General features: G+C 40.0%; 1 protein-coding gene across 1 annotated transcript in view; it reads left to right on the top strand.

The window, feature by feature from the left end:
- Nucleotides 1-15,755, top strand: part of LOC139419738 (serine protease HTRA3-like) — a 36,544-nt gene that overhangs the window by 1,975 nt on the left and 18,814 nt on the right. Inside the window, exons 2-6 of the mRNA XM_071169730.1 lie at nt 11,289-11,394; nt 11,972-12,194; nt 13,988-14,099; nt 14,219-14,301; nt 14,448-14,480. Coding sequence (XP_071025831.1) covers nt 11,289-11,394; nt 11,972-12,194; nt 13,988-14,099; nt 14,219-14,301; nt 14,448-14,480 — 557 coding nt within the window. The remainder of the gene's footprint in view (nt 1-11,288; nt 11,395-11,971; nt 12,195-13,987; nt 14,100-14,218; nt 14,302-14,447; nt 14,481-15,755) is intronic.

The following is a 15,755-nucleotide window of genomic DNA, read 5'->3' as shown; positions in this document are numbered from 1 at the left end:
TAACAATAAATTAGCCTTCAGTTAAGGGCTATAACAATAAATTAGCCTTCAGTTAAAGGGCTATAACAATAAATTAGCCTTCAGTTAAAGGGCTATAACAATAAATTAGCCTTCAGTTAAAGGGCTATAACAATAAATTAGCCTTCAGTTAAAGGACTATAACAATAAATTAGCCTTCAGTTAAAGGACTATAACAATAAATTAGCCTTCAGTTAAAGGGCTATAACAATAAATGTGCCTTCAGTTAAAGGGCTATAACAATAAACTAGCCTTCAGTTAAAGCGCTAAACCAATGAACTAGGCTTATTGTTTTTGCCCTATAAAAACCCAATCTTCCCATATCATTTACTTCTCCTATGGATTCTGGCCCAATCAGAACTGTTGTTTCTTAGGCTATACTTGATTAGCCTATCACAGCCCTACAGTCATTACCAGGGCTGAGTTTTGAATGTTCAACATTGGTTTTCTGAAGTTGTAGGCTATTTGCTTATGAGATTGCCTTTTATAGAAACCTAATTTGAGATGACTTTTCTGAGCATGTGGTAGTATTGTCTTCCGTATTCCAACATGGAATGTAGAAGTCAGGTTCTAATGAGGAGGGCTGTGAATAATGGGTTCTAACGGCTCTGCTGAGCCACTTCTTCTGTGGTTTCTGTAATATTGTGTTCCGTATTCCAACATGGAATGTAGAAGTCAGGTTCTAATGAGGAGGGCTGTGAATAATGGGTTCTAACGGTTCTGCTGAGCCACTTCTTCTGTGGTTTCTGTAATATTGTGTTCCGTATTCCACCATGGAATGTAGAAGTCAGGTTCTAATGAGGAGGGCTGTGAATAATGGGTTCTAACGGCTCTGCTGAGCCACTTCTTCTGTGGTTTCTGTAATATTGTGTTCCGTATTCCAACATGGAATGTAGAAGTCAGGTTCTAATGAGGAGGGCTGTGAATAATGGGTTCTAACGGTTCTGCTGAGCCACTTCTTATGTGGTTTCTGTAATGTTGTGTTCCGTATTCCACCATGGAATGTAGAAGTCAGGTTCTAATGAGGAGGGCTGTGAATAATGGGTTCTAACGGCTCTGCTGAGCCACTTCTTCTGTGGTTTCTGTAATGTTGTGTTCCGTATTCCACCATGTAAGGGAATACCCCCCTGAATTGTACAAAAATGAATGTCAAAATATTGGCATTGGACAAACCATGTACACGATGTCCAATACCACCCAAAGCGGCGTTGATTCGTGCAAAGTATATGGCAAATGCCATATGCCATTGCCAATTGTAACACCTCAAAAATCCAACAGGGGGCGAGTGCGCTCCACCTGGGTTTTTCATATTGGAAATGCAACCCAAGTCAACATCCAAAAGAAAAATTTTGAAAAAATGATATTTTTTTCAAAAACTTTTTACCCCTTAAAAAAGTGCTTTCTGGGCCTTTTTTCGAATTTCTTTCGCTTTTTTTGTCAATTACACATGTGTAAGAACTGTATGAATATACTTTTGTCCAATTTTGATATCAAATTTTTTTTTTTTTAATTACATGCGCATAAGGCATATGTTTTGTCCATTTGCAATATGATTTCATAGGAAGTCAAAAGTCAAAAGTCAAAAATGTCAAAATTTGGTAAAAAACTTCACACATCCTTAAAAAAGTGCTTTCTGGACCGTTTTTCAAAATTCTTTCAATTTTTATGTCAATTACACATGTATAAGAACTTTATCAACATACTTTAGTCATACTTTATTATCATTTTTTTTTTTTTTACTAGTGCATAAGGCATATGTTTTCTACATTTGGAATATGATTTCATAGGAAGTCAAAAGTCAAAGTCAAAAGTAACGATTTTCCTCCGTGCAACTGGTGATCTGAAATGTGCAACTGGTGATCTGAAATGTGCAACTGGTGATCTGAAATGTGCAACTGGTAACCCAAAAAAAAATAATTTGATTCTATGTTTCCTTACTTTTTCAAAGTCACTGTGCATTTGCAATATGTTTTAATGGGCAGGTACCATCACGAATTTGTCATGCTATAAAAATCCTGCAGGAATGTGAAATTGACTGGCCCGATGAACTCGGGATGGCTTTGCAGTGATTCTGGGTCATCTCAATCGCTCGTTTGGGTTGATTTCAGAATGTCGCTTTTGGTGATGTTTTTTCACTATAGAATCATATTGCAAATGCACGTGCAACTGCTCACCCAAAAAAAAAAAGTTTAGATTTTTTTTGTTTGTTTCCTTACTTTTTCAAAGTCACTGTGCATTTGCAATATGTTTTTTCACTATAGAATCATATTGCAAATGCACATGCAACTGGTCATCCCCCCAAAAAAATTTTAGATTTTTTTTGTTTATGTTTCCTTACTTTTTCAAAGTCACTGTGCATTTGCAATATGTTTTTTCACTATAGAATCATATTGCAAATGCACGTGCAACTGGTCATCCCCCAAAAAAAAAATTAGATTTTTTTTGTTTATTTTTCCTTACTTTTTCAAAGTCACTGTGCATTTGCAATATGTTTTTTCACTATAGAATCATATTGCAAATGCATATGCAACTGGTCATCCCCCAAAAAATTTTTTAGATTTTTTTTGTTTATGTTTCCTTACTTTTTCAAAGTCACTGTGCATTTGCAATATGTTTTTTCACTATAGAATCATATTGCAAATGCACGTGCAACTGGTCACCCAAAAAAAAAATGTTTTGATTTTTTTTGTTTATGTTTCCTTACTTTTTCAAAGTCACTGTGCATTTGCAATATGTTTTTTCACTATAGAATCATATTGCAAATGCACATGCAACTGGTCATCCCCCCAAAAAAAATTTAGATTTTTTTTGTTTATGTTTCCTTACTTTTTCAAAGTCACTGTGCATTTGCAATATGTTTTTTCACTATAGAATCATATTGCAAATGCACGTGCAACTGGTCACCCAAAAATAAAAATTTTGGATTTTTTTTGTTTATGTTTCCTTACTTTTTCAAAGTCACTGTGCATTTGCAATATGTTTTTTCACTATAGAATCATATTGCAAATGCACATGCAACTGGTCATCCCCCCCAAAAAAATTTAGATTTTTTTTGTTTATGTTTCCTTACTTTTTCAAAGTCACTGTGCATTTGCAATATGTTTTTTCACTATAGAATCATATTGCAAATGCACGTGCAACTGGTCATCCCCCCCAAAAAAATTTAGATTTTTTTTGTTTATTTTTCCTTACTTTTTCAAAGTCACTGTGCATTTGCAATATGTTTTTTCACTATAGAATCATATTGCAAATGCACATGCAACTGGTCATCCCCCCCCCAAAAAAATTTAGATTTTTTTTATGTTTCCTTACTTTTTCAAAGTCACTGTGCATTTGCAATATGTTTTTTCACTATAGAATCATATTGCAAATGCACATGCAACTGGTCATCCCCCCAAAAATGTTTTAGATTTTTTTTGTTTATGTTTCCTTACTTTTTCAAAGTCACTGTGCATTTGCAATATGTTTTTTCACTATAGAATCATATTGCAAATGCACGTGCAACTGGTCATCCCCCCAAAAAAAATTTAGATTTTTTTTGTTTATTTTTCCTTACTTTTTCAAAGTCACTGTGCATTTGCAATATGTTTTTTCACTATAGAATCATATTGCAAATGCACATGCAACTGGTCATCCCCCCCAAAAAAAATTTAGATTTTTTTTACGTTTCCTTACTTTTTCAAAGTCACTGTGCATTTGCAATATGTTTTTTCACTATAGAATCATATTGCAAATGCACATGCAACTGGTCATCCCCCCCAAAAAAATTTAGATTTTTTTTGTTTATGTTTCCTTACTTTTTCAAAGTCACTGTGCATTTGCAATATGTTTTTTCACTATAGAATCATATTGCAAATGCACGTGCAACTGGTCATCCCCCCAAAAAAATTTTAGATTTTTTTTGTTTATTTTTCCTTACTTTTTCAAAGTCACTGTGCATTTGCAATATGTTTTTTCACTATAGAATCATATTGCAAATGCACATGCAACTGGTCATCCCCCCCCCAAAAAAATTAGATTTTTTTTATGTTTCCTTACTTTTTCAAAGTCACTGTGCATTTGCAATATGTTTTTTCACTATAGAATCATATTGCAAATGCACGTGCAACTGGTCACCCAAAAATAAAAATTTTGGATTTTTTTTGTTTATGTTTCCTTACTTTTTCAAAGTCACTGTGCATTTGCAATATGTTTTTTCACTATAGAATCATATTGCAAATGCACATGCAACTGGTCATCCCCCCAAAAAAATTAAGATTTTTTTTGTTTATGTTTCCTTACTTTTTCAAAGTCACTGTGCATTTGCAATATGTTTTTTCACTATAGAATCATATTGCAAATGCACATGCAACTGGTCATCCCCCCCCCAAAAAAATTAGATTTTTTTTATGTTTCCTTACTTTTTCAAAGTCACTGTGCATTTGCAATATGTTTTTTCACTATAGAATCATATTGCAAATGCACATGCAACTGGTCATCCCCCCAAAAAATTTTTAGATTTTTTTTGTTTATGTTTCCTTACTTTTTCAAAGTCACTGTGCATTTGCAATATGTTTTTTCACTATAGAATCATATTGCAAATGCACGTGCAACTGGTCATCCCCCCAAAAAAAATTTAGATTTTTTTTGTTTATTTTTCCTTACTTTTTCAAAGTCACTGTGCATTTGCAATATGTTTTTTCACTATAGAATCATATTGCAAATGCACATGCAACTGGTCATCCCCCCCAAAAAAAATTTAGATTTTTTTTACGTTTCCTTACTTTTTCAAAGTCACTGTGCATTTGCAATATGTTTTTTCACTATAGAATCATATTGCAAATGCACATGCAACTGGTCATCCCCCCAAAAAATTTTTAGATTTTTTTTGTTTATGTTTCCTTACTTTTTCAAAGTCACTGTGCATTTGCAATATGTTTTTTCACTATAGAATCATATTGCAAATGCACGTGCAACTGGTCATCCCCCAAAAAAAATTTTAGATTTTTTTTGTTTATTTTTCCTTACTTTTTCAAAGTCACTGTGCATTTGCAATATGTTTTTTCACTATAGAATCATATTGCAAATGCACATGCAACTGGTCATCCCCCCCCCAAAAAAATTAGATTTTTTTTATGTTTCCTTACTTTTTCAAAGTCACTGTGCATTTGCAATATGTTTTTTCACTATAGAATCATATTGCAAATGCACATGCAACTGGTCATCCCCCCCAAAAAAATTTAGATATTTTTTGTTTATGTTTCCTTACTTTTTCAAAGTCACTGTGCATTTGCAATATGTTTTTTCACTATAGAATCATATTGCAAATGCACGTGCAACTGGTCACCCAAAAATAAAAATTTTGGATTTTTTTTGTTTATGTTTCCTTACTTTTTCAAAGTCACTGTGCATTTGCAATATGTTTTTTCACTATAGAATCATATTGCAAATGCACATGCAACTGGTCATCCCCCCAAAAAAAATTAGATTTTTTTTGTTTATGTTTCCTTACTTTTTCAAAGTCACTGTGCATTTGCAATATGTTTTTTCACTATAGAATCATATTGCAAATGCACGTGCAACTGGTCATCCCCCCCAAAAAAATTTAGATTTTTTTTGTTTATTTTTCCTTACTTTTTCAAAGTCACTGTGCATTTGCAATATGTTTTTTCACTATAGAATCATATTGCAAATGCACATGCAACTGGTCATCCCCCCCCAAAAAAAATTTGATTTTTTTTATGTTTCCTTACTTTTTCAAAGTCACTGTGCATTTGCAATATGTTTTTTCACTATAGAATCATATTGCAAATGCACATGCAACTGGTCATCCCCCCCAAAAAAATTTAGATTTTTTTTGTTTATGTTTCCTTACTTTTTCAAAGTCACTGTGCATTTGCAATATGTTTTTTCACTATAGAATCATATTGCAAATGCACGTGCAACTGGTCATCCCCCCAAAAAAAATTTAGATTTTTTTTGTTTATTTTTCCTTACTTTTTCAAAGTCACTGTGCATTTGCAATATGTTTTTTCACTATAGAATCATATTGCAAATGCACATGCAACTGGTCATCCCCCCCCAAAAAAATTTAGATTTTTTTTACGTTTCCTTACTTTTTCAAAGTCACTGTGCATTTGCAATATGTTTTTTCACTATAGAATCATATTGCAAATGCACATGCAACTGGTCATCCCCCCAAAAAAAATTTAGATTTTTTTTGTTTATGTTTCCTTACTTTTTCAAAGTCACTGTGCATTTGCAATATGTTTTTTCACTATAGAATCATATTGCAAATGCACGTGCAACTGGTCATCCCCCAAAAAATTTTTTAGATTTTTTTTGTTTATTTTTCCTTACTTTTTCAAAGTCACTGTGCATTTGCAATATGTTTTTTCACTATAGAATCATATTGCAAATGCACATGCAACTGGTCATCCCCCCCAAAAAAAATTAGATTTTTTTTATGTTTCCTTACTTTTTCAAAGTCACTGTGCATTTGCAATATGTTTTTTCACTATAGAATCATATTGCAAATGCACATGCAACTGGTCATCCCCCCCAAAAAAATTTAGATATTTTTTGTTTATGTTTCCTTACTTTTTCAAAGTCACTGTGCATTTGCAATATGTTTTTTCACTATAGAATCATATTGCAAATGCACGTGCAACTGGTCACCCAAAAATAAAAATTTTGGATTTTTTTTGTTTATGTTTCCTTACTTTTTCAAAGTCACTGTGCATTTGCAATATGTTTCAATGGGCAGGTACCATCACGAATTTGTCATGCTCAAAATTTTTTAGATGTATTTTTTTTTGTTTCTTACTTTTTCAAAGTCACTGTGCATTTGCAATATGTTTTAAAGGGCAGGTACCATCACGAATTTGTCATGCTATAAAAATCTTGCAGGAATGTGAAATTGACTGGCCCGATGAACTCGGGATGGCTTTGCAGTGATTCTGGGTCATCTCAATCGCTCGTTTGGGTTGATTTCAGAATGTCGCTTTTGGTGATGTTTTTTCACTATAGGATCATATTGCAAATGTACAAGAGTCAAGTGGACAAGAGTCCATCAGTCAATTAGATATCATTCTGACCACCAAACTGATACAAACTGACACCAAACCCACTTTTTCCAACTCGTTTAGTAGCCAACTATTACATACTTCAGAGCTGGCCCAAAATTCACAACCCCTTCGGTTCAAACCATAAAAAAACCATAAAACACGTAGTTACGTTCTAGCTGCGGGTCCATTTCTTATGTTATGTGTTGGCCTAGCTGAGGCGACCCCGAATCCCAAGTTTCGGCTCGATAGGTCATTTGGTGTCCGAGAAAAACCCTAATTGGTGCTGAAAATCCACTATATTCCATGACTTGCTACGGGGTCCTTGAATGAGCTATTGGACAGAAACGTTGGGGTCTGTCTATATGGGCCGAGACGTTTGCAATGCACCTAGTCTTGCGACTCTGGGACATTTCTAAATGTCGTCATTTTCGTGATGCAAAAATGAATTGAAGTTATTTCAAATGTACGAGGCTGTTTCTCGGTCCGAGAACCTTCTAGAGCCACGTAACTCACCACGCACCATCTACGGGAGGTCTAGAACAGGTTTCTAAAGTTTCGGAACTCTAGGTCCGACGGTTCTTTTTTAGCTCCAACAAAGCTAACTATTGGAGCCACTGTCTGTCTCTACGCACCCCAATACGTCCCTCCTTCCAAGTTGTGTTTTAGTGTGATTTTTTTTTCCTTTGAATTTTTTTGGGAAAAAAGACTGATTTACAGTTCATGGGGGTTGCCTAATCACACATATGAAGTTTTGGAAAGATCAGACTTTTTTAACCCTTCGAAACAGCCCCTGAGACACCAGTTATGGCACTTCCGGTTGGCACAGGAAGCTATAAATCAACACATATCCCCATTGGGGTATGCTGTTACAGAATCCTGAGTTTTAAGTCCTTACGTTAAGAACTGACTGATTTACACAGGGTTGAATGCACTATGTCTGTCAAACTGCAGGCAGGGTATGGGTAAACACTTTTAGGGGCATTTTAACCACTTCCGGTTGGTCCAGGAAGCTCAGAATCAACACAGGTAGACCTCATAGTGGCCTGATGGACTGGTACCGAAGACAGGTCCATACGGCATTCATAACCCATATAGACTTCAGGTTGAAATTAGGGGTGCAGGCAATGTATTCCTATGGGGAGAGATGACACTGTAATCTGTGAGATCAAAAAACACTGTTTTACTCTTAAGGGTTAATGCCACACGGTCAAGGTTAGGCTTGTACAGATCGGGAGGACCTTAGGAACATTCATGTGGTGGAATTTTTCTTCTCACCCTAACGGTTCTCTCACTGTCACTCAAAAGCAAATGACATTGTGGGGCAGGCTTCATTTTGGGCCTACTTTTCTAATGGTCGTTGCGCTTAGACCGAGCGAGCTACGGTCAAGCGGGATAGCTCGTTGAACTCAGCACAGTCTGGAGACTATGGTGATGCCATTTTTTGTGTTGATTTCAGAATGCCATTTTGGTGATGGTCCCTCTCCGTTTAAACATATTGCAAATGCACAAAAGTCAACTAGCAAGTCAGTGTCCATCAGTCAATTAGATGTCATTATGACACCAAACCCACTTTTTACTACTCATTTAGAAGCCAACTATCACATATGTCAGAGCAGTCCCAAAATTCACAGCGCCTTTAGTTTAAAACATAATAAAAAGGTAAAACACATAGTTACGTTCTAGCTGCGGGTCCAGTTCGGACATTATGTGAAGTCCTATGTGAGGCGACCCCGAATCCCGAGTTTCGGCTCGATAGGTCATTTGGTGTCCGAGAAAAACCCTAATTGGTGCTGAAAATCCACTTTTTTCCATGCCTTGCTACGGGGTCCTTGAACGAGCTATCGGACAGAAACGTTGGGGTCTGTCTCTATGGGCCGAGCCGGTTTCAATGCACCTAGCCTTGCGTCTCTGAGACTTTTCTAAACGTCGTCATTTTCGTAATGGTCAAAATGAATTGAAGGTATTGCAAATGTACGAGGCTGTTTCTCGGTCCGAGAACCGTCTAGAGCCACGTAACTCACCACGCACCATCGACCGGAGGTCTAGAACAGGTTTCTAAAGTTTCGGAACTCTAGGTCTGACGGTTCTTTTTTAGCTCGAACAAAGCTAACTATTGCAGCCACTGTCTGTCTCTACGCACCCCAATACGTCCCTCCATTCAAGTTGTGTTTTAGTGTGATTTTTTTTTCCTTTGAATTTTTTGGGGAAAAATGACTGATTTACAGTTCATGGGGGTTGCCTAATCACATATATGAAGTTTTGGACAGATCAGACTTTTTTAACCCTTTGAAACAGCCCCTGAGACACCAATTATGGCACTTCCGGTTGGCACAGGAAGCTATAAATCACCACATATCCTCATTGGGGTATGCTGTTACAGAATCCTGAGTTTTAAGTCTTTACGTTAACAACTGAGTTATTTACGGAGGGTTTAGTATGTGTGTGTTATTTCAGAAAATCATAGAAAATCACAGAAATCTCGCAGAGCTCCGCAGCACACTTTAAAAAGATTCGTATGAACACCCTGCAACTGGATCTGTAACCGTTGAAAAAAAAAAACGCCTATTTGTGACCATCGCCAAGTTGTCATTGTTCCGTTTCTCTTAAATGACGATAGATAAATGGCTGGTTCTTTTTTTATTGACACCGGAGGCTCCTTGACTTTGACCTGAAGTGGAAAAATAATTTCTCTATTTCCATTTAGGACCTTTAATCCCAGAAAAACGGCCATAACTCAAAAACCGTCGAGGCCTAGACGCCATCTTGTTCGGGGCCAACTGCCCATTATGCCAAACCTACGCTCACCAAGTTTCGGCTTCGAAATATTTTCCGTTTTCGAGATAAGGCCCCGTCGTGATTCGTGATGTTTTGCCAAATTGCCATATGATTCCGTATGCCCTCTTGTGGGAAATTCCGGGATAGCGGAAAAACGGTCCAAAACTTGTTTATTTTATAAAACGGAAACCGAATGTCCGACAAAGTTCATTTGATGACTTCCCGGTAGGTCTGGCCCTACCGCACGGCCCGACGCCGACCGCGAATTTTACAAACGATTTCGGACGTCTAGTAAGGGACCGTACATTTGCAATATGGACTTTCTCACTGATCATACACGAAATGCCGAAATGTTCCCTTAAGGTATGGAATGTAGATGTCAGGTTCTAATGAGGAGGGCTGTGAATAATGGGTTCTAACGGCTCTGCTGAGTCACTTCTTCTGTGGTTTCTGTTAGGAGAGAAATGCCATGGCAGTGAATCACCTTTCACTCTTTTCCTTTGTATGCAGAGTTACTACGACAACAACAACAACAATATTCACTCTCTACTCCTCCTCTTCTCTCCTACTGTTCCTCTTCCTTCTCATCCTCCTCTTCTTGTCTTCCTCCTCATCTCTCCTACTGTTCCTCCTCCTCCTCTTCTCTTCTTCCTCCTCTTCTCTCCTACTGTTCCTCTTCCTCCTCCTCTGCTCTCTTACGGTTCCTCCTCTTCTCTCCTACTGTTCCTCCTACTCCCCCTCAACTTTTCTCCTCTTCTCTCCTCCTCTTCCTCCTTCTCCTCTTCTCTCCTCCTCCTCTTCCTCCTCCTCCTCCTCTTCTCAACTCCTCTTCCTCCTCCTCCTCCTCTGCTCTCATACTGTTCCTCCTCTGCCTCCTCCTCCTCTTTCTCCTCTTCTCTCCTCCTCTTCCTCCTCCTTCTCCTCTTCTTCTCTCCTACTGTTCCTCCTCTTCCCCCACCTCTTCCTCATTCTCCTCTTCTCTCATCCTCCTCTTCCTCCCCCTCGCCCTCTTCTCTCCTCCTCCTCCTCCTCCTCCTCTTCTCTCATACTGTTCCTCCTCTTCCTCCTCCTCCTCTTTCTCCTCTTCTCTCATCCCCTTCTTCCTCCTCCTTCTCCTCCTTTTCTCTCCTACTGTTCCTCCTCCTATTCTCTCCTACTGTTCCTCCTCCTCCCCCACCTCTTCTCTCCTCCTCCTCCTCCTCCCCCTCCTCAGTCCTTCCCTTCCTCCTCCATTCCGATCCCACCATTCTAAATCTAACTCTAGCATTCCATTTTGAAACATTCTATTTCAAACATTCTACACCATACTCAAACATTCCATTTTAACTTCTAACAATATTCTAAACACTGTTACTACAAGGTTGTGCTAGTTGTGAGTGTGACCGAGTGTTGTAGAGTGTAGAGGTGGTGTTTCTGTGTTGACAGGATGGGTTCTTGTTGCCAGTATAGGTCCTGCTCCTGGCCATCCCAACAGCCCCAGATACAAGTTCAACTTCATAGCTGACGTGGTGGAAAAGATGGCTCCTGCTGTGGTTCACATAGAGCTCTTCCTCAGGTCAATGCCTGTGTTTGTGTGTCTGTGAGTGTGTGTGTGTGTGTGTGTGTGTGTGTGTGTGTGCACTCTTAGAAGAAATGTTGGTTCTTTGGCTGTCCCCTTAGGAGAACCCTTTGTTGGTTCCAGGTAGAACTATTTTGGGTTCCAGGTAGAACCCTCTGTGGAAAGGGTTTTACATGGAACCCAAAAGGGCCCAAAAGGGCCTGTAACACACACACACACACACACACACACACACACACTGTTATCCTCCTCCAATGGGAACAGCCGAATAACCGTTTTAGGTTCTAGATAGCACCTTTTTTTTCTAAGAATGTAGGTGTGTGAATTGAACACATCCTGAATGTAAATTCAGCTTCTCTCTTTCCTTTCCTCTCTCCTCTCCTCTCCTTTCCTTTCCTCTCTCTTCTCTCCTCTCTCCTCTCTCCTTTCCTTTCCTCTCTCCTCTCTCCTTTCCTTTCCTCTCTCCTCTCTCCTCTCTCCTTTCCTCTCTCCTCTCTCCTTTCCTCTCTCCTTTCCTCTCTCCTTTCCTCTCTCCTTTCCACTCTCCTCTCTCCTTTCCTCTCTCCTCTCTCAGACATCCTCTGTTTGGTCGTCATGTCCCTCTGTCTAGTGGTTCTGGGTTCATCATCAGCCACTCCGGACTCATCGTAACCAACGCTCACGTGGTAACCGCTGCTGCCACGGTAACGGGCCGACCGCAGCTCCGCGTGCAGCTCCATGACGGGGGAGCGTACGAGGCCACGGTCCGGGACGTCGACAGGAAGTCAGATATTGCCACCATTAAAGTCAACCCTCAGGTAAGGTAGCTTTACCCTTAATTTAACAGGTTAGGTGGCCAGATAGAGAGGGTGAGGGAGATAGAGACTGAGAGAGAGAGAGAGGGTGAGTGAGAGCGATAGAGCGTGAGAGTGAGAGTGAGAGAGAGTGAGAGAGAGTGAGAGAGAGTGAGTGAGTGTGAGTGAGTGAGAGTGAGAGAGAGAGTGAGAGAGAGTGAGTGAGTGAGAGAGAGTGAGTGAGTGAGGGTGAGAGAGAGAGGGTGAGAGAGAGAGGGTGAGAGAGAGAGGGTGAGAGAGAGAGGGTGAGTGAGAGTGAGAGAGAGAGGGTGAGAGAGAGAGGGTGAGAGAGAGTGAGGGTGAGAGAGAGTGAGGGTGAGAGAGAGTGAGGGTGAGAGAGAGTGAGTGAGAGAGAGAGAGAGAGAGAGAGAGAGAGAGAATCAACTGACATGCCCATGACCCAATGACTCAAAGCTTTCACACCACAGTTTGGTTTTTAAATCAGTTTTGGAATACTGACTGTCCGAACAGCAAGTTACAAAATGACCAAATCGGATTTGTGTGCTGACATGGCTACGCTGGTTGTCATAGTAACGACATAGTAGCAGTCAACTAGCTAGCCACAGCAGTCAACTAGCTAACTGTTTAACTTTCTAGCACATTCACTAAGTTGTTTTGTAAACAATTAGCAAGCTAGTTAGCTACCACACGTTCTTGTCAAACTGCAAAGCAACAATATGTGCCAAATAACAGTCTAAAAAAAACACTTGAGGGTAAATAAATCAGATTCAGATCCGTTCAGGCACAAGTCACATCGCCAGGGATCAGATTCAGATCCGTTCAGACACAAGTCACATCGCCAGGGATCAGATTTGACCGTTCAGACACAAGTCACATCGCCAGGGATCAGATTCAGATCCGTTCAGACACAAGTCACATCGCCAGGGATCAGATTCAGATCCGTTCAGACACAAGTCACATCGCCAGGGATCAGATTTGACCGTTCAGACACAAGTCACATCGTCAGGGATCAGATTCAGATCCGTTCAGACACAAGTCACATCGCCAGGGATCAGATTTGAATGTGGCTTGAAATATCTGATTCCATGTGCTTTTTTGGCTGTTCAAAATCCAGGAACAAGAAAAGATACTAACCGGATGAGCGAAGAAATGGCTTTGAGTCACTTCAAACTGCCAATGTCAACAAGGCTTGATGGTCAACATGGGAATGATGTCTCTCTGCTTAGTATTACTATAATAAGGTATAAGCACTACAGTACCCATCAACCCAGAGATAGAGAGACCTGATGTCTCTAGGAACTACAGTACCCATCAACCCAGAGATAAAGACCTGATGTCTCTAGGAACTACATTACCCATCAGCCCAGAGATAGAGACCTGATGTCTCTAGGAACTACCCTAGTCTCTTTGCACAAGCTCTGACAGAATCTTCTCCAAAACAAGCAATACTTGTTGTGTACATAACCTCTTTCTGGGTTGAAGAGAGTGAGTGAGAGAGAGAGAAAGAGAGAGAGGGTGAGAGAGAGATAGAGGGTGAGAGAGACAGAGAGGGTGAGAGAGACAGAGAGGGTGAGAGAGACAGAGAGAGGGTGAGAGAGACAGAGAGAGGGAGAGAGAGAGAGAGGTGGAGGTATGATGTGTGTTCTCGCACCTCTCTGAAATACTTTCCCTTTCATGAGCAATGCCTTTCATTCTCTCTCTCTCTCTCTCTCTCTCTCTCTCTCTCTCTCTCTCTCTCTCTCTCTCTCTCTCTCTCTCTATCTCCCTCTCTCTCTCTCATGTGTGTATGAGTGTAGAAGAAGCTACCTGTACTGTCTCTGGGTCGGTCATCTGATCTGAGACCAGGGGAATTTGTGGTTGCAATCGGCAGCCCCTTTGCCCTCCAGAACACCGTTACCACGGGGATTGGTGAGTTGCTATGGCTTCAGTCAATTCAAGACGTTATATGAAATTGCAAATTAAAACGTGGTATTGTTGATAGAGAGCTGTATATATGTGTGTGTGTGTGTGTGTGTGTGTGTGTGCAGTGAGCACGGCCCAGAGAGATGGGAAGGAGCTGGGCATCAGAGACTCAGACATAGACTACATTCAGACTGACGCTATCATCAATGTAAGAACACACACACATTTATGAACATATCCAGTGTGCAATTATGATAATAAATATGTAATTCCTTTATAAAGCCATGATTGGATTCCAATCATAACCATGTTCTCTCTCTCTCTCTCTGTGTTTCATCTCTTCTTGATGAGCAGTATGGTAACTCAGGAGGACCTCTGGTTAACTTGGTGAGTGTCATGTTATTACCACCTGAATCTATAGGTCAATGAGGGGCTGAATCTATAGGTCAATGAAGGGCTGAATCTATAGGTCAATGAGGGGCTGAATCTATAGGTCAATGAGGGGCTGAATCTATAGGTCAATGAGGGGCTGAATCTATAGGTCAATGAAGGGCTGAATCTATAGGTCAATGAGGGGCTGAATCTATAGGTCAATGAAGGGCTGAATCCAATGAAGGGCTGAATCTATAGGTCAATGACGGGCTGAATCTATAGGTCAATGAGGGGCTGAATCTATAGGTCAATGAGGGGCTGAATCTATAGGTCAATGAGGGGCTGAATCTATAGGTCAATGAAGGGCTGAATCCAATGAAGGGCTGAATCTATAGGTCAATGAAGGGCTGAATCTATAGGTCAATGAGGGGCTGAATCTATAGGTCAATGAGGGGCTGAATCTATAGGTCAATGAGGGGCTGAATCTATAGGTCAATGATGGGCTGAATCCAATGAAGGGCTGAATCTATAGGTCAATGAGGGGCTGAATCTATAGGTCAATGAAGGGCTGAATCCAATGAAGGGCTGAATCTATAGGTCAATGACGGGCTGAATCTATAGGTCAATGAAGGGCTGAATCTATAGATCAATGAGGGGCTGAATCTATAGGTCAATGAGGGGCTGAATCTATAGGTCAATGAGGGGCTGAATCTATAGGTCACTGAAGGGCTGAATCCAATGAAGGGCTGAATCTATAGGTCAATGAAGAGCTGAATCTATAGGTCAATGAGGGGCTGAATCTATAGGTCAATGAGGGGCTGAATCTATAGGTCAATGAAGGGCTGAATCTATAGGTCAATGAAGGGCTGAATCTATAGATCCATGAGGGGCTGAATCTATAGGTCAATGAGGGGCTGAATCTATAGGTCAATGAGGGGCTGAATCTATAGGTCAATGAGGGGCTGAATCTATAGGTCAATGAGGGGCTGAATCTATAGGTCAATGAAGGGCTGAATCTATAGGTCAATGAGGGGCTGAATCTATAGGTCAATGAGGGGCTGAATCTATAGGTCAATGAGGGGCTGAATCTATAGGTCAATGAGGGGCTGAATCTATAGGTCAATGAGGGGCTGAATCTATAGGTCAATGAAGGGCTGAATCTATAGATCAATGAGGGGCTGAATATATAGGTCAATGAAGGGCTGAATCTATAGGTCAATGAGGGGCTGAATCTATAGGTCAATGAGGGGCTGAATCTATAGATCAATGAGGGGCTGAATCTATAGGTCA

Source organism: Oncorhynchus clarkii, chromosome 10 (assembly GCF_045791955.1).
Source record: "Oncorhynchus clarkii lewisi isolate Uvic-CL-2024 chromosome 10, UVic_Ocla_1.0, whole genome shotgun sequence".
Classification (NCBI taxonomy): domain Eukaryota; kingdom Metazoa; phylum Chordata; class Actinopteri; order Salmoniformes; family Salmonidae; genus Oncorhynchus; species Oncorhynchus clarkii.
This window is presented reverse-complemented; position numbering and strand designations above follow the sequence as displayed.